Source organism: Talpa occidentalis, unplaced genomic scaffold (assembly GCF_014898055.3).
Source record: "Talpa occidentalis isolate TD23 unplaced genomic scaffold, MPIMG_talOcc4v2.1 talOcc4.9, whole genome shotgun sequence".
NCBI classification, from domain to species: domain Eukaryota; kingdom Metazoa; phylum Chordata; class Mammalia; order Eulipotyphla; family Talpidae; genus Talpa; species Talpa occidentalis.
Window position 1 is genome coordinate 109,877,062 of NW_023605305.1, and position 18,189 is coordinate 109,895,250.

At 45.9% G+C, this 18,189-nt stretch overlaps 1 protein-coding gene across 1 annotated transcript; it reads left to right on the top strand.

The window, feature by feature from the left end:
* The first annotated feature begins 4,837 nt into the window (after positions 1–4,837).
* LOC119235944 (ubiquinol-cytochrome-c reductase complex assembly factor 6-like) lies at positions 4,838–5,681 on the top strand. The gene has a single exon (XM_037499548.2). The coding sequence runs from the start codon at positions 5,053–5,055 to the stop codon at positions 5,254–5,256; it is 204 nt and encodes a 67-aa protein (XP_037355445.1). The 5' UTR covers positions 4,838–5,052; the 3' UTR covers positions 5,257–5,681.
* Positions 5,682–18,189: the final 12,508 nt, after the last annotated feature.

An 18,189-nucleotide genomic window follows, 5' to 3' on the forward strand; every position in this document is an offset into this window, starting at 1 on the left:
TCAAAAGATTGTTGGGCTTCCCAACCAGCTCATTCTGACCTATTTCAGATTTAAGAACAGCTGGATCCAAGGCTTAAGTGACATGTCCAGGGTCCACAGTCCTTCACTCTAGGCTCTGCATCCCTCATTTTGTGGGTGAGCTATATTTTTACCTACTACCCACTACTTTCTCCAGGCAACCAGAGAGAACATCCACCCACTTTCCATCTAGCAACTCAAGAGTGGAAAAACAAGCACTTTCTCAAAGTTTGCCTGTCAGGCCAAGAAAAATTAATGATTGAGCCTACCTGAATCAAATGCTTTGAGCCATCTTCGCAGCCAGGGGTATGAAAAAAGTACCAATTACCAATGCAATTGCCTTCATGTTAATTGAATAGAATTTGCACGGCAGTTGCCTCTCCCACCTTACAATGAACTGTGCTGTGTACTCTCTCTGATGATGCCTGCACAACCTAAACTAGACTTGAGATAGTCGTGTGTTCTTTCATCCACAAGAAGCCTACCCTGCCAGGAGCTGTGCTAAGTCCAGAGGATACAAGCAGACACATCTCCTACCTTAAACTACTGAACTAGAAGCACCCCCTACAGTGAAAGCTATTCCTATCTCCATGGGGCCCCCCTGGGAGCACAAGTGGTCTCTACCTCCACACAGTTGTATGAGTGGAGATATTTAGTTACTTACACTAAGGTGTTATTATTCTGATTCCCAAAGTTATACTCAATCCCTTTTGAAAACCTGCTTCCAGCATAAGTTGCTTGTTTGACTAACATGGACATGAAGTGAACAATTGTCATTGAGGTTGAATGGAACAGGAATTAGGGACACTCCGATCATCCCAGAATTTTTCTATAGTATATTTATAAATGTGTTCTTCAATATTATCAGTCCCCTAGTTCTTCAATTAGTAAATACTCTTAACATCCATGAGTCTTAAAATAGCAAAAAGCAGGCCTCCCTGGTGGCGCAAGGGGTTAAGCACCGCACTATGAAGCAATCCACAGTCTCTGCAGCACGAGTTCGATCCCTAGCTGGCCAGAGAGCAACCCACGTGGCGCAGCAGACCTCTCCTGTCTTGCCCGCTGCTCCCCTCAGCAGTGTGTTTCAGTCGGTCTGCCTGTTCTGTTCCCCACTCTGTCTCTGGTGAATCCTTCACCACCTGCATCTCTGGCCTGTGCCCCAGCTCTTGTATGCATAAATAAATAAATCTTTAAAAAAAAAAAAAAAAGAGGGCCTCCCCGGTGGCGCAGCGGTTGAGCGCTGGGTTGCGAAGCTGCCCGCTGCCTCTGCAGCGCCGGTTCGATCCCCGGCTGCTCCCCGGCCACCGGAGGAGGGTCCCACATTGGTGCGCAGACCTCTCCTGCCGCCCGCTGCTCCCCTCAGCGGTGTACTTCGGTCCTTCTGCCTGCTCTGCTCCCCGCTCTGGCTCTGGTGAATTCTCTCACCCTTCCACGCTTCTGACTGTACCCAGTGCTTGTATAAATAAATAAAATAAATCTTTAAAAAAAAAAAAAAAAAGATAGCAAAAAGCTGTATTGGAAACACAGCTCTGAGCTCTAATGTATTCATCCCCGCATGCTGTGCAATTCTGCATATTATATCTTTTGTTTCATGGATAACAATGAAGATGAAATCTTAGTGCCAGTTACTTTGTGTGTATAGCTGAACCTTTTCTTCTCTCTCTTAAATTAAGCATGGAAATCTTCAAGTTAGTCTGGAGCCAACATCCCCTGCATTTTCCAACAAAGATACAATCCTTTCAATACAATTACACAGAAGATACAAAAGCACAAATATAAATACACATGCAATTATATGTCATTTATATAAAGGAGAAATCTAGGGTCTTTTTTTTTTTTGACTTAGGAAAAGGAATACTCATTGTATAATTAGATTGTTTTAATTTTGTACTAAAAATTAAATTGAAAATAGCAAAAATTCAACTTACATGCAATGTGTGAGGAATACATCTATGTGTAAAGAGAGATACACCAATAAAGATTTAACAATAACATATATGTGCTTTTTTTCTAGGACCACCTGAGCCCAATCTCCTTTCCAATTCTGTGATGAACCCATACGTTTGCCGATTACCCTCAGGTCTTGGATCCAAATTAACATTTGGTTGGTGGCACTTGTAGGGGGAAATGTAGCACAGCAGATTGGAAATTTATGAACCTCCTGGAAAAGCTATTTGCTAAACTTGTGTCAAATCTGCTTGAGTCGGCTGTGGCAGCTGCAAAATCGAGGTGCCTGGGGTGCAGATGGTATTCCTGTCACATGGCCAAGTGTTGGCTAAATCCCTCACATCACAGCACCCTCAGTCAACGGAACTGGGACCTTCTAGTAGGGCACCTGTACCCCACTCCAGTCACCAACCAGGCCACATAGGGCTGCAGCCTTGAGACAGGCATAGGAGCAGAGAAGAGTAGAGACAGAGCAAGCTGCATTCGTCAAAGTACACAATGCCTGGGCTTAGAAGTATGCTCTCTCCAGAAGCACCAAGAATACTTAGAAAACTCCCATTATTACCCAAGATACCTCCCTCCAGCAATGCAACTCTTTCTCCGTCCCACTCAAAAGGTATCAACTGTCTAATGTGGCATCTCTGGACCCTGCTAATCTGGACCTGTCTGCCTTCAAACACCCACAAGAACTTCACCTTTCACACATTCTGCTTATTCTTCCTCCAATACTGGCTCACCGGAGTGTATCTTTGGGGTTTTACTTCTGCTTGCAGGGGTGGGGGTTGTCCCGCAGGAGGAGAAACTATGCCCTGGGGAACCCAGAGTAGAGAATTAGAAGCAATGCACAGAATTAGGTTAATATTGCATGGAATTTTTTTTTTTTTTTTTTTTTGCTGTCCAGTTCTGTTTTTTTCCATTCTTTTTTTGACTTTTTAAAAATTTATTTTTATTATTTTTTAATTTTATATATATATTTACATCATGTTTCAATTTTGCACCATGTATGCATTTTCATCTTGGTTATAGTCCCCATACAATTCCCACCCCACCTTGTTTTGATCCTACTCCTTCCTCCCGCCCTGTAGTGCATGGAATTCTTAACTACACTTGCAGCTCAGCATCCTGGCTGCTCAGATGGAGTATGGACTCTCCTCTGAGCCCCTGAGCCACATATCCGGGTGCCTGGTCCACATGCAGCTCCTTATACCTGGAAACTTACATGCAATTCTGTACTATCTCCTGCTTTGAACTCAAGTCCTGTTGAGCTAAATACATTCTCCAAGAGATTTTCCTTTATGTTACTTTCAAAATTAGGTCACTTCCCCCCATAATGCCTTGTCCTTTCCCTTCATAGCACCTATAATTTTTATTGTATATTAATCTGTTTGGTTATTATTTTTCTCTCTCACTATACTGTGGCCACAAGGAGAACATGGACTATGTCTGTTCTGCTCAGATTATATACCCAACAATTAAGTGTTCAATATTAATTTACTAAATAAATTATAAGTTTTTTGGGGTTTTTTTAGTGCAATCATGTAAAGCTATAAATGTCTCTCTTATCAGTGCTTTAGCTGTATCCCACAAATTTTGATACTGATGTATCCTCATTATCATTTCAGTTTAAATATTTTGTAGCTTCACTCTTGATTTCTTCAATGATACATAGCTTATTTAGAAGTATATGGTTTTAATTTCAAATACCTTGAATTTTCCTAGATATTGTGTTATCACTGATTTCAAAATAATTACATGGTGGTCAGAAATCAGATTCTTCTTTTTTTTTTAATTTTTTTAAAAGATTTATTTATTTATTTATACAAGCACTGGGTACAGTCAGAAGCGCGGGAGGGTGAGAGAATTCACCAGAGCCAGAGCGGGGAGCAGAGCAGGCAGAAGGACCGAAGTACACTGCTGAGGGGAGCAGCGGGCGGCAGGAGAGGTCTGCGTGCCATGTGGGACCCTCCTCTGGTGGCTGGGGAGCAGCCGGGGATCGAACCGGCGCTGCAGAGGCTGCGGGCAGCTTCGCAACCCAGCGCTCAACCGCTGCGCCAACGGGGAGGCCCCTAAACACCCCATTTTTAACATTTCTCCATCACAACATTATGTCTCTCTTATTTTCCAATCTCAGTAATGAAAACTGAAACATTAGAAAACTGCCATGAGCAAAAAGATTATTTCTTTTAATGCTAAAAGGAGAGGTGTAACCAAGAAGCTGGCCCATCCCCTACTTGCATCCCTGATACAGGAATCACTCACTAAAGAGATGAGTTGTGGGATCTCTCCCAACTTCCCAAACTTTCTGTGAAAGTTTCTTTCTTGAATCATGAAAAGCAGCTCTACTCATTTCTAACATTTTTATGCCTTTCACTTTATTAAATGTGGGGCTTTCAATAATGCATGAAAAGAAAATCATTTCATGGCTAATAAAGTAGGATTGGCAGACAAACTTTTTTGACTAGAGCATCTAACTGTGAACACAATCAATGCAACTTTAACAAGTGTTTCAGTCTGGTATAGATTCAGGGGAGAATTTCACAGCACTCAGAGGAAATCAAGCACAAGGTTAACTGTGATTTTTCTTCTGTTTGAACCTCCTGAATATCTTTTATTCCTGCTGTGGGAAACACCTGGCAATACAGATCTTTAGACTGTCATACACAGAAGGTTCACAGGTTTCCCCTAAATATTCAGCTTAAAAATTGGGGGGTTTGTTTTTTCAGTAAATTGCTATCATTTGATTGCTAGAGAAACTTATTGCTGGTTTTAGGTTGTTTTCAGTCTTTTTATTTTTTTTATTTTTTTTTTTTGAGAGTTTTTTTTTTTTTTTTAATTTTTTTTTTTAATAGAGGCATGTTTGAGCGCACTTCCGGCAGCCCTCGGGCCGGCCGCCGGCCGCCTTTGCTCCGCAGTTGTCTCCTCCCGGGCACACCTGGACGGCCGCCCGGAAGCCGTCTTGGAGTTCTGAAGCTCCTGCCCCTCCACACTCAAAACCCGTGGAGGTGGGTGGCCTGTTGCCAGTTCGAGTCCGTCGTGCGCTGGGAACCATCTACCTGGCCGCTCTCCCTCCCCGTCCAGCCGCCGACCATGCCCGCGGGCGTGCCCTGGCCCACCTACCTGAAAACGGTCGCCGCCAGCCTCCTGGCCATGTGCGCCGGGGCCCAAGTGGTGCACAGGTACTACCAGCCCGACCTGACAATACCTGAAATTCCACCAAAGCCTGGAGAACTCAAAACGGAGCTTTTGGGACTGAAAGAAAGACAACATGAACCTCAAATTTCCCAGCAGTAGAAAACTCAAAATACTGCTCTGGCAAGAACTTTGAATAGTATTATAAGTCTTTAATATATAAGTATTTTAAAATAGAGTTAAACTGCTTGTCCGTAAGCACCATTGCAAGAGCAGGTGCTTGGTAGATGTTAATGGAGCTCTAATTAAGGTTTGACCAGCGTTTCTTGAAAACTGCCACAGCTCATGTTTTCAACTTCTTGAATGTGGTTTGTAGATACTTAATCTTGACTAACTTATGAGATAAGAGTATTTGAGATACTGCCCTTATAATTCTGTTTTTCTCTCTGAATAAGCTTGAATATACGGCAAATGGAAAGTATTAGTGATAAGTGATATTGACAAGGAATACTTATCGTATGAAGCTAATATTTCTCTAAATATTGGAAAGTATTTGGACTAAGCAGAATAAAATTGAAATATTTAAAGCTTGAAAAAAAAAAATAGAGGCATGTTTTTATTTATTTATTTGTTTGTTTGTTTGTTTGTTTTGTTTATACATGCACTGGGTACAGTCAGAAGCACGGGAGGGTGAGAGAATTCACCAGAGCCAGAGCGGGGAGCAGAGCAGGCAGAAGGACCGAAGTACACTGCTGAGGGGAGCAGCGGGCGGCAGGAGAGGTCTGCGCGCCATGTGGGACCCTCCTCTGGTGGCCGGGGAGCAGCCGGGGATTGAACCAGCGCTGCAGAGGCCGCGGGCAGCTTCGCAACCCAGCACTCAACCGCTGCGCCACCAGGGAGGCCCTGTTTTCAGTCTTTTTAGATGTCATCAGTGCCCATTCTGGATGTCTAAGGTTATTAAAAATAAATCAAAAAATTTCCATCTACCTAAGACTTTAGAAATCAGATTCTATCATTGTAGGAAACTTTTGAATGCTTATGGCAGACAGCTATCTAGGTGATAGGGCTTGAAAGGACCACAAAACCCCTATCACAGAAGCAGACTGTCCACCAGTTACTCCTTTGAGTGAGTCATTTTCTTCAGTCTCATGTTACAAAGTCTTGCCACCTCTGCACAGATCACATTAAGTTTTACTAAAATGTTGAAATATATTTGTTCATCTGATCAGTTGGTGATTCACTAGGCTTCTTTGGGTTCCCCTAACATTGTGAAGAAGTCTTACCTGTCAAGCTCTGTCTTCCAGTTAAGAGACTATCAAAATAATTCAATAAGAATATAATGAAGGCTTGGGCCTGCCCGGTGGCGCAGTGGTTGAGCGCTGGGTTGCGAAGCTGCCCACAGCCTCTGCGGCGCCGGTTCGATCCCCGGCTGCTCCCCGGCCACAGGAGGAGGGTCCCACATGGCGCGCAGACCTCTCCTGCCGCCCGCTGCTCCCCTCAGCAGTGTACTTCGGTCCTTCTGCCTGCTCTGTTCCCTGCTCTGGCTCTGGTGAATTCTCTCACCCTCCCGCGCTTCTGACTGTACCCAGTGCTTGTATAAACAAAAACAAACAAACAAACAAATAAATAAATTAAACATGCCTCTAAAAAAAAAAAAAAAAGAATATAATGAGGGCTTGGAAGAGGGTAGTAGTGGTAAAGATAAGAAAACAGTAAATTGGGCCTCCCCAGTGGCACAGAGGTTGAACGCTGGGTTGCGAAGCTGCCCGCAGCCTCTGCAGCGCTGGTTCGATCCCCGGCCAACGGGCGAGGGTCCCACATGGCGCGCACAGACCTCTCCTGCCTCCTGCTGCTCCCCTCAGCAGTGTACTTTGTCAGTCTGCCTGTGCTGCTCCCCGCTCTGGCTCTGGTGGATTCTCTCACCCTCACATGCTTCTGACTGTACCCAGTGCTTGTATAAATAAATAAAAATCTTAAAAAAAAAAAAAGAAAATGGTAAATTCATGAAATCCTTAGGAAGATGAATCTAGAAGATGGGGTAACTGATTGGATGTGAGGGATAAGAGAGAAGTCAAGGAACCTTCATGGAATTCTAGCTTGGACAACTGAGCAAATAGAGAAAAGTGTCACCAACTGCACTGGCAAATATAAGAGAAGGAGCATATTTAGCTGAGATGATGATGACTTCAGTTAAATATGAAGACCTTGAGCAGCCTGCGGGGTGCCCAGAGGGGAACAACCACTTTCTGTGCTAGAAAATGTGCCATAGTATGGCATATCTGCACATCAAATGTGCCAGTTTGGTGGATAAACCACTTTACTGACCCTTCAAAAACGCAAGAAACTAGATATTGATTTTCCAAGACATCTGGGTTCATATGTCACATGACCCAAATACAATCAATCAGTTCACTCTACTCAACACTTTGTTTCATTACTGAAACAATAAAAGCAGGGGACAGACAGCTGGAAACTCATTCAGATGTCTCCAGTGGTACTACCCAGTGTGCTGTGATGATCCAAGCAGGGCATCTGCTTCCTTGGTGGAAACTGTGGTGGCCCCTTCTCTACCACACCACAATCCCTGCTCATTTTCTAGCCCTGATTCTCAGTCCTCCTGCAGACTCTCTGAGCTAACCCATATCCTCCCTAACTCAATTACATTCTGATTAAGTCAATGAGAGATGGTTTCTGTAGTTTACAGTCCAAAATTTCCACCTAGTAAAATAAACAGGAGAGAGAAAACTAGTAAAGAAATGGATCAACAAAGAAATCGGACAGTTGACTGGAGGATTGGTTTTCTGACTAGTCAGAGGAAAGAGTAGTAAAATCTAGTTAAGGTTTGGGAAGGGAATCTAGCAACACTGACCCTCAGTGGTAAACGGCAACAGTTAATTTAGCACTTAGTCACGTGGAATGATAAGCTCCTTTAGGCAAGTTTGAAGACCATATTGCAAAGAATGAATGAAAAATATCAGTCATAAAGACTGTTGGAAGAATCATTTTTCCTAAGAGCACTGGATAGCTTGAAAAATAAAAAATGACAAATTTACATCTCTAAATTTTCAACCCCCAAATTTTTCCTAATGTGCTAAAAGCAGTATCTTTTGATTTGCAGTCTTTTAAGGCTAAGATAGCTAAGAACCAAGCACAGAATTGCATTGCCAAATTTCAACATCTATTGCGTTGACAAAATCCCTAGGAATGTTATGCACAGGTCATGGCATTGTTCAAGAAAGACTGACCCCAACAGTTGTAATAAAGATGTCTGAGATGTTATGGAAGACACAGAGACCACTGAACATTGAACCCTGACTAGGTCTCGCCTGTCACCTGAATCACATTCCCTACCCTTGTCTGAATGCCCAGTCTGAAGATGCTATAACTCCTTTCCCACATTTCCTTTTGGAAGAAAGCTAATCCTACTCATCCATGGGGGTAGTCATCATCAGGGAAGGCAAGGTCTGAGGGATGATGGGGGACTATGGTGTCATACCCACCCCCACCCCGGCAAATCTAGTAGGCCCAAGTTAGGCCTCTTGTCACCTTGGTATGAGAACAAGAGGTCAACCAAGGCCTTGTAGGTTACAGGAGGTCTATTACTATTACTGAAAAGAATACAAACTGCTTTGGAGTTGAGAGCAGTAAGAGAGATAAAGGAGAAGCTCCTGTTTCTGCCCAAATCCTTCAACCCTCCCTAATTAAAGAAGAACTCACTGATCTCTCTTTTATAACCTAGAAGAATGTAGTTTGGAAGGATCTCACAGTTCTAAGTTTATCAGTAAACAGTAAAGATCTAAGAATCTCATCTTTGTTCACAGAGTACAGATGAGGTCACCCCCTCCTTGTCTGTCATATGGTCTTTCCCTCTCTGTCCTTGGTGCCCCAGATCTTAAAACCCAGGATAACTCTGCCTGGTTTACTCCATTATTTGTTAGAATGTATAACCATTTGAATTCTCCATAGATAGGTAAGTTATTAAATTCATTATTTTTCCTTTGTTCACCCACTTGATGCTATTTTGATTACTTGTCTAGCTCACAAAGAACCCAGAGGGGTAAGGTATAATTTATTTTGTGTACTGACAGCACCAAGATAGAAAGAGTCTGGGCCCCTGGACAACTTCCTGAAGCAGAGCTGCCACACCAGCCCCAGACTGTCTGCCTTCAAACAAAGACATGCGCTATGGGTCACTTCTAAGTCATTGTTTTTTGGGACCTCACTTATACCCAGAAAAACCTATATCCTGTGTTATCTATAGGTTGATACCTTAAAATGTGTCACTGACTTAGGAGGTGACAGAAAAGAATCATTGCATGCTAGAAAACCAGTGACACTTGATATGCTATAGCAACACATTTGTTCCAATTGTCACCTACAGTACATTGGGAGGTATGAACGAGCCCTGTGACTCTGGACAAAATGATTTATTTTAAAAATCAGTGTATTATCACATTTGGGGTGCTCTCTTTCCTTTTTAGAATAATCCAATGAAAGAGGAGTGTTCTAGGGGAAACTTAGCAAAGATGGGCAGTAGGGAGCACAATTCTGTGGAAAAGGGTGCTCTCTCTGCCTGCAGCCTCATCGTAAGTTGCCTTTTGTTACAGACACATCTCTGTGAATGGGGAAGGATTACTAAACATTTAATCTACCCCCACTTAATGCACTTGCCTTGGATTTCAAATCCCAGGATACCATGAATCAAACTTCCTGCATGGGGGAGTTGCTGAGAACTAGGACTGGGGAAATCCTTTCTTCTCTCTGTCTCTATCTCTTTGTCTCTCTGTCTCTCTCTCTCCCACACACACCAATTCTATTAAAATCTTTCACACGAAGAGTATGTTTCCTTTGCCTTTGTGCATATGGACGGCCAGACCCCTTCAAGAATATGCACCCCTGAACAGATGGCAGTCCCTGCATACCCCTAATACTTTAAGTCCAAGAGTATGGGGCTGCTTAGTTAACTGATTCTAGTCCCTAAACAAAATAGCATTTATAAATTAAGCACTAATCTGATAGCAAGAAGTAAGTCTGTGACCACGGCCTTAACTTTTTCAGGCATCTCCTCTTAAGATCTCTTTCCAAGGGTCTCCCTGGTGGCACATGGGTTAAAGACACAGTGCTATCAAGCTGTCATCAGCCACTGCAGCACGAGTTCAATCCCTGGCTGGCCAGGGAGCTACCTACATGGCGCAGTAGACCTCTCCTGTCTCACCCGCTGCTCCCCTCAGCAGTGTATTTCAGTAGATCTGCCTGTTCTGCTCCCCTTTCTCTCTCTGGTGAATCCACTCACCCCCTGCACCTCTGATTTATACCCCAGTTCTTGTATGCATCAATAAATAAATCTTTCAAAAAAAAAATACCATCCCCGTGGTCAAGAATGGATTAAGGTCATTGATTTTTCCCCTACAAAGCAGCTGCTTCAGATGGCCTCAAGATAACTGCCATTAAATTGGATCGGGGATAAGGAGTGAACTGAGCATAAATGTTGGTAAACAAATGTCTAACCCCTTCAGGCTTAAAAATCTAGGTCTAGACAAGACAGTTAGCCATTGAGACTTCTACATGGAATCCACCAGAAGCAAGTAGACAGAAGGCCAAAGATAACACAAGTGTGACATGAAAAACATTTGACCAGCCAACCTTCAAACTGTACAACCTCTAAAGCAGAAGTTGACACAATTTTCATGAAAAGGGCCACCTGGTAAATATTTCAGGCTTTGTGGGCCTGATGTACCTGAATCCACGTCTTGTTTGCAGACTCTTCCACTAGACTCTTGGTGGGAGGAAAGGCCTTTCTTCTCACTCAAACCAGATATTTGCTCTCCCCTTATCAGGCAACCAAAGCAAAGGCAGGTGGGAAACAAGTGACACAGAGAAGCAGGACAGTTAGAATTCCCTCAGGCAACTCTGTGGTGTTGCCCATGTGGCAATGGTGCCAACTATCTCCTGGATCAGTGGGCTGTAACCAGTTCAACTCTGGCGGGAGTTCTGGTCTCCCTGCTTCCCTCCCTGCTTAGTTTCTAAACTTAGTTTCTTCCCCTATTTGGTCAATTCTTTCTTTTTTTTTTAATTTGGTCAATTCTTGAGAAACTTAATACATTTCCAATTATTTCCTTTTCCTGCTTAAGTTAGTCAGGTTTATATTGTTTTCGTGGTTTGAGGCTTAACAGGCATTACCCCATGTAGATCAGAGTATCAGTTTTGCAACTATCAACACAAAAGTATTAGTAAAATATATGAGATGGTTTGAAACTTCCTCAGGAGACTATGGAGAAACAGAAGTAAGCTGGAGACAGAACCCATGGGAACAAAAACATTCAAGGAAGGGAAAGAAAACAATCTGTAAAAGGAGAGTGATGGAGAAAATGGAACACGTGGGAAATCAAGAGACTGTGTGTTGTGCAAAAGAATGAAGCCAGACCACTCTCTCACACCATACGTGAAAATTAATTCAAAAAGGTAAAACGAAGGAGAATAGATCGAAGACATGGGTATAAGACCAGAAACCATAAAATGCATAGAAGAAAACATTCCACGACATTTGCTTCGGTGATGTCTGGGGACTCAGCTACAATGGCAAGAGAAATGAAAACAACAATAAACAAGTAAGACTATATTAAATTAAAAAGCTTCTGCACAAAGGAAGTAACTATGATTAAAACAAAAAGACACCCAAAAGAATGGGAGAAACTATTTGCTCATCATACATCAGACAAGTGGCTAATATCCAAAATCCACAAAGAACCATACAATGCAACAATAAGAAAACAAAGAATCCAATCAAAAAATGGGCCGAATTGCTAAATAGACACTTCCCTGAAGAAGACAAACAGATGGGCACAGGCACATGAGAAAATGTTCATCATCACTTATCATCAGGGAAATGCAGATCAAAATCACAATGAGATTCCACTTCACACCTGTGAGAATGGCCTGTAGCAAAAGGACCTGAGACAGGGCCTCCCTGGTGGCGCAGCGGGTTGAGTGCAGCGCTGTGAAGCTGTCCACAGCCTCTGCAGTGCAGATTCAATTCCTGGCTGACCAGGGAGAAACCCACATAGAGCAGCAGACCTCTCCTGTCTCACCCGCTGGTCCCCTCAGCAGTGCTTTCGGTCCATCTGCCTGTTCTGCTCCCTACTCTGTCTCTAGTTAATCCTCTCCCCTTCCTGCGCCTCTGGCCTGTACCCCAGCTCTTGTATAAATAAATCTTAAAAAAAAAAAAAAAAAGACCCGAGACAATGTTGGTGAGGGTGTGGGGATAAAGGAACTCTTACACACTGTTGGTGGGAATATAGACTAGTCCAGGCCCTCTGGAAACAGTATGGAGGTTTCCCCTAAACTTAAACTCCATCTACCATTTGACCCAACAATCCCTCTCCTGGTATCTACCCAAAGAATACAAAAACTCTAATTCAAAGAGACACGATCACACCAGTGTTCAATGCAGCACTGTTTACAATAGCCAACCTATGGAAACAACCTAAGTTCCCAAAGACAGGTGAGAAAATAAAGAAGAGGTGCGATATATCCACGATGGAATACTCTGCTAGATATAGGTAGGTAGATCTATAAGATATATGTGTGTAAAAATATATGATAAATATTAATATTTTTATTTACTTGAATAGATAGCATATAAATATAAATTTATATATGATATATATATAAAAGTATATGATAAAATCGTGCTGATGTGACAACATGGATGAAACTAGAGGGGTTTACGTTAAGTGAAGTATGTCAGAAGAAGAAAGACAAATACCAGATTATTTCACTCATGTGGAATATAAAGAAACAAAGCAAAGGAACATACAAAAACAGACCAAAACAAATCCTTGAAATCTGGGGCCTCCCTGGTGGCGCAGGAGTTATCGCCAGCCACTGAAGCATGAGCTCAATCCCTGCCAGGGAGCTACCCACATGGCACAGCAGACCTCTCCTGTCTCTCCCACTTCACCCCTCAGCAGTGTGTTTCAGTGGATCTGGCTGTTTTGCTCCCCACTTCCTCTGGTGGGTCCTCTCACCACCTCCCACCCTGCACCTCTGGCTTACACCCCAGTTCTTCTATGCGTAAATAAATAAATCTTTTAAAAAAAATCCTTGAAATCTGACTACAGAAATGATATAGATAGGTATATGGGGAGGGTGAAAGGTGGGGGGACAAAGAGGTAAGCAGGCCCAACGGACTGTGGTCAAGGTGTATTGAACTTTGGTGGAAGACCTGGTGTGATAACATTCATTGGTAGAGGTGTGAACCAACACACCATTGGAAATCAATGTTACCTCAAGAAACATAATAAAAATAGCCTGACAGAGTATTCTGAAAATGTTAGTTTTCAACATATCCTATATTAACAATCTAATAGATATTATACATAATATATAGCATATAATTATGTCTATCATGTATTCTATTAATAAATCTCAATGAATTCAGAGTTAATCTGGGATGCTGAATCTAAAAATTTCATTAAGGATTTCAGACTGCTATATGAAATTTTCTGTTATTTATAAGAACACGAAGTTGCTCTCTGAGTTAATCAAACATTGTCATTTTGCAGATAAAAAATAAATCTTATGGAAACTAAGTGACTTGCACAAGAAATATCACTAATTACCACCACGTGTAGTGCTTTTAGACCAATGCCGTTTCACTGAAAAGCAGGTGAATTGAAGTAAACCTCTCACCTATTTGCTGTGAGACTGAATAAATATAATCTATGAACAAAGTGTTTTTAGAAAAAGAGAGAGAGTGTGTGTGGAAAGAGATGGAGATCGAAGATCAATTGGAAGTGGAATTTTTCTATGTGTAAATAAGGCACAGAGGGCGTTGGTGACATTTGCAGAAGACACCGGGGCCTGGCAGCCAGCAAGGGTCACAGGCATGGACCTGGTGCTCACGGAAAATAGAAACGCGGATCAATTTTCACCGAGCAAGCATTTTTTGAAGCAAACTTTTAAAATCCAATTCAATTCCAAATATATTTCCTTACCGTGCAGTAAGCAGTTTATCATTTTTTTCATTTTTCATCTTTCTATTTTTGAAATTATTTTCATGAACGTGATTCTTTTCCTCTTCCTTTTCACATCCCAAAGTAGATTCATCCTGCGTTCCTGATCCCTGCACCTGTCCCGTAGAGCATCTGCCCTTGTGTAAAGGCAGGAACGGGGCACAGTGCAGGTTTTCTGATCCCATGCAGACCGGGTAAAGGAGGAATCAGAGTCCTTAGTGGGTTTTTTTGCAGGTTTTTTATTGGGGTTCACCAGGCATATGGCAGGCAGGGGTGTTGGGGTGCTGGGAGGCTGGCAGTCCTCCCAACCCCCAGCAAATCCTCACTCTATCTGGGCTCTCTGGCTTTCTCTGCTTCTCTTCGGCTTCTTTCTCAGCTTCTACTGCTGCTGCTGGCGTCCCCGTGACGCCGCCCTTAAAAGCACAGTCTTAGCTCAGCTGAATCCCATCTACCTATGCCCACACCCTATTCCAGGTGCCCGCCATCAGGCATGCATTCAGGACAAGGATCCGTCATCTATCCTGATGGTGGGAGGGCAGAAAAGCCTGATACTTTCTTTCCCCTACACCTTGTGACTGTGGAGCCATTTTTTAAATTCAACTTTGCAAATTTGCTCAAGTAAATTTATTTTGTTAATTTTCCATCTGTGACAAATTTGATCAAATACAGTGAGAACTGAAGTTGCATTTTGGGGGTCCCTCTCTCTAGTCCGCCAGGCTGGAAGTTAAAGCTCCTGCAAAGGCTCCACCTAGGGAAAAATCCATATGCCTGTGGGGAAAAGAAGTTAAAGAAAGGTCTTGAGGTCTGTTGCTGAGCAAAAACAGTTCCAGAAAGATTGTTATAGAGCAACCCCGATACAAAACGGGGTGCCTGACTGTGGGTCCTCACCCGCGCGCTTAAAAGGACTTATCAATGCTCTACTGCAGGCACACGTGAAAGGTTAATAAAAGGTTTATTTACAAGGGAAAGGGAAATGAGGAAATGTACAGCTATGGGAGAAAAGTGGGAGACAAAGTTTTAAATGCGTCCTACCCGATCCGCCGATCAGGAATCCCAAAATGGCGCTCTCAGAGTTGGCCGCCAGCCAGGAGCGGTGAAGCCAGGAGGCGAGCGATCGCGAGCCAGAGAGCGAGCAAGGCCCACGTGTTTGGTTTTTATATCCAACCTGGCTGCCCAACTCCACCCTCAGGTCCCAGCCACCCTCCCCTTGGTGGTGATGGGATTTGTCTTTCCCAATGTCCTGATGGCTTTAGTCTGGAGTGGGGGTGGAGTCCACAAAGCCTGTATGAGATTATCTCAGGACATCCTTTCCCCCTAACAAGATCACGACAAAGAGCACACAACCAAGATCCCTGTGGGCAGAGTCAGGAGCATGTTCACCCTCAGCGATGGACAGCAGCAGCCTCTGACAGGCCCACCAGAAAGCCTGACGCTTCAAAAGCTACACATGAAATCCTTACCAGAAATACTGCTTGGGGCAGCGCCCCGGCCCACCTGGGACTCGCCTCTTCTTTCTCCTTGTCCTCACAAACTGTCCTCTTAAAATGAAAACATAAATAAATAAGAAAGCCTTGTTTTGATGACTGTTCTGTGATGCAAAGAAATGATTATTTCCTTCTTAACTAAAAAAATGATAACTCATTCGAACTTGAGAGGGTTGGGCAGTTCTCCCAGAGCTGAAGCTGCAAACTTTTCTCAGGTTTGAGTCTCACTTTATCTAACTCTCTAATTATCACTAATTATTGGATCCTTATTTCCATCTGCAGCCGTCTGGGCCTAGCAGCGCTTAGAATGAACTGGATGCACACGGAGAGCTCGTGTTTACTTGGCTGATCCCTGAGAAAAGTGCACAGTTTTGGGTGCAGAGGCACGGGAAGGAGGGGGGTGCAGGAAAGAGTGAAGGGGAACAGGGAGCGAACCCCGAGGCAGGGAGGGGAGCCAGGGACCCCGCAGGTCCGGGTCCTGAGGCTGAGCCCAGCACGTCCCGCCCGAGCCCCGGCCCCGCGGAGCTGCGCCCCCTGGTGGCCGCGGGTTGACTCGCGCTGGCTCAGGCGGGGGAGCCGGGTCCCCAGGGCGCGCCCCCCCAGGGCTCCCACCCCCGCGCCCCTCAGCTCTCCCCCTCCGCGCCCCGAGGCCGCAGCAGCCAGTCTGGGCCTCAGAACCGAGACAGCAGTGAGAAAATATCCATGGACTTGCTCTGCTGTAAGAGCTAAGCCACTGGAATGTGGGGGGTCATCACTGCAGCCTCCTTAGCCTGTTTCCCCTGCGACCTGGAGCTGCGGGGCTCCTGCAAGCCCCTCAGCCTCGCTGGGTCTCCGCTCTCACGTGCAGAACACCGCGAAAACGAAGGCCCAGGCCGCGCTGGTGAGAGCATTAGCAACGCTGGCTCTAAGGCGCCTGGCCTGCAGCAGACAGAAAATGGGGGCTCCTTAAAGAAATTTAGTGCCGCCGTAGGAATGCAGTCTGCTTTCATGTAGAAGCTGCTGCCTTGTTTTTCTTTCTTTCCCTGAAGGCCCTAAGATGCAGCCCACTCGAGCAGCAGGAAGGGCAGAGCCCCCCGGAAATTCCAGGACCCCAGGAAACCCTTCCCAGAGCCAGGAAGGCCCGACCTGCTGGGGTGCTAACAAGGCAACCCCGGCACAGCAGCAGGGGGAGTGACTTAGAAACTCCTGCCCAGACTAATAAAGCAACCCCCTCCCCAGGACCACCTGTGCAGGGAACCCCAGAAAGGGATGGAGGGAGCCGCCCCCCACGCCCCAGCCCCGCCCGCATTTGAGCCAGGAGCCCCTCACGGCTCCTGGCGGGGTTCCCGGGGCTCTGCCCGCCCGGGCCGCCTCCAGGCCGTGCTGTCAGCAGACTTGGAGGCTCTGCCTAGATGCGGCTGATCAAGAACCAAGTCAAGAACCCAGGACGCCCAGAAGCCGGTCCCACCCCCTCCTGCAGGGTCTGCCCCAGGCCTCCCTTCACCAGCCTGCAAGCCCCAGACGTGGGCTCTCATTTCTGGGCCACGAGGCTTCTTGTGCCCGTGAAGGAGCCCAAGCCGAGCTCCCCCTGGAAGGGCCTGGGGAAATCATGAGGGCGGGAGTGAGAAGGGCTGGAGTGAGAAGGGCTGGGGCAGGGACTCCTGGAAGAGGCCTCCTGCAGCAACCCCCTTGCCAGAGCCCGGTGAGCCCATCAAGAGCAGGGAGCGGGGCTCTGTGTGCGGGCCTCGCAGGGTCAGCCTGCCGCCTGAGGGCCTCCCCTCCTCGGGCTGGGCCAGGGGTTCGGCCTGCACCCCAGCAGTCGGCTGTCCTGCCCCCCAGCAGTCGGCTGTCCTGCCCCCCAGCAGTCGCCTGTCCTGCCCCCCAGCAGTCGCCTGTCCTGCCCCCAGCAGTCGCCTGTCCTGTCCCCCAGTAGTTTCCTGTCCTGCACCCCAGCAGTCGTCTCTCCTGCTCCCCAGCAGTCACCTGTCCTGCCCCCCAGTAGTCGTCTCTCCTGCCCCCCAGCAGTCGCCTGTCCTGACCCCCCCAGCAGTCACCTGTCCTGCCCCCCAGCAGTCGCCTGTCCTGCCCCCCAGTAGTCGTCCCTCCTGCCCCCCAGCAGTCACCTGTCCTGCCCCCCAGCAGTCGCCTGTCCTGCCCCCCAGTAGTCGTCCCTCCTGCCCCCCAGCAGTCACCTGTCCTGCCCCCCAGCAGTCTCCTGTCCTGCCCCGGCTTCCTCTCCGGGCGCACAGCTGACCTTGCCTTGGCAGGAGAGGGAGCACGGCGGGAGGCAGAGGCGATGGGCCCTTCTGGCCCTCCATGCCCTTCCTTCCCCCTCACCTGTCCCTGCAGTTCCCTCCCGCAGCTGACCCCTGGGTGTGAAGGAGCAGAAGGTTGACATCCTTCAGCAAATGCTTCTGCTATTCCAGGAACAGGGAGGAGCTTGAGTCTTGAGAAGGAGAGATTATTGCATATTTTAAATGATCGAGACCGGATCGGTAAGATTTCCCTGGGTTTATAATCCTTTCCAGACAGGCAGAAATAAAACTGCCAGTCCCTGGTCTCGAGGTCGGGCTCCACCTGCCGGGCGGGCCTGCAGCGCCCCTAGCGGCGGCCCCGGC

Excerpts from the sequence above, each read along its gene's own strand:
- LOC119235944 (XM_037499548.2), top strand. The coding sequence starts at position 5,053 with ATGCCCGCGGGCGTGCCCTGGCCCACCTACCTGAAAACGGTCGCCGCC.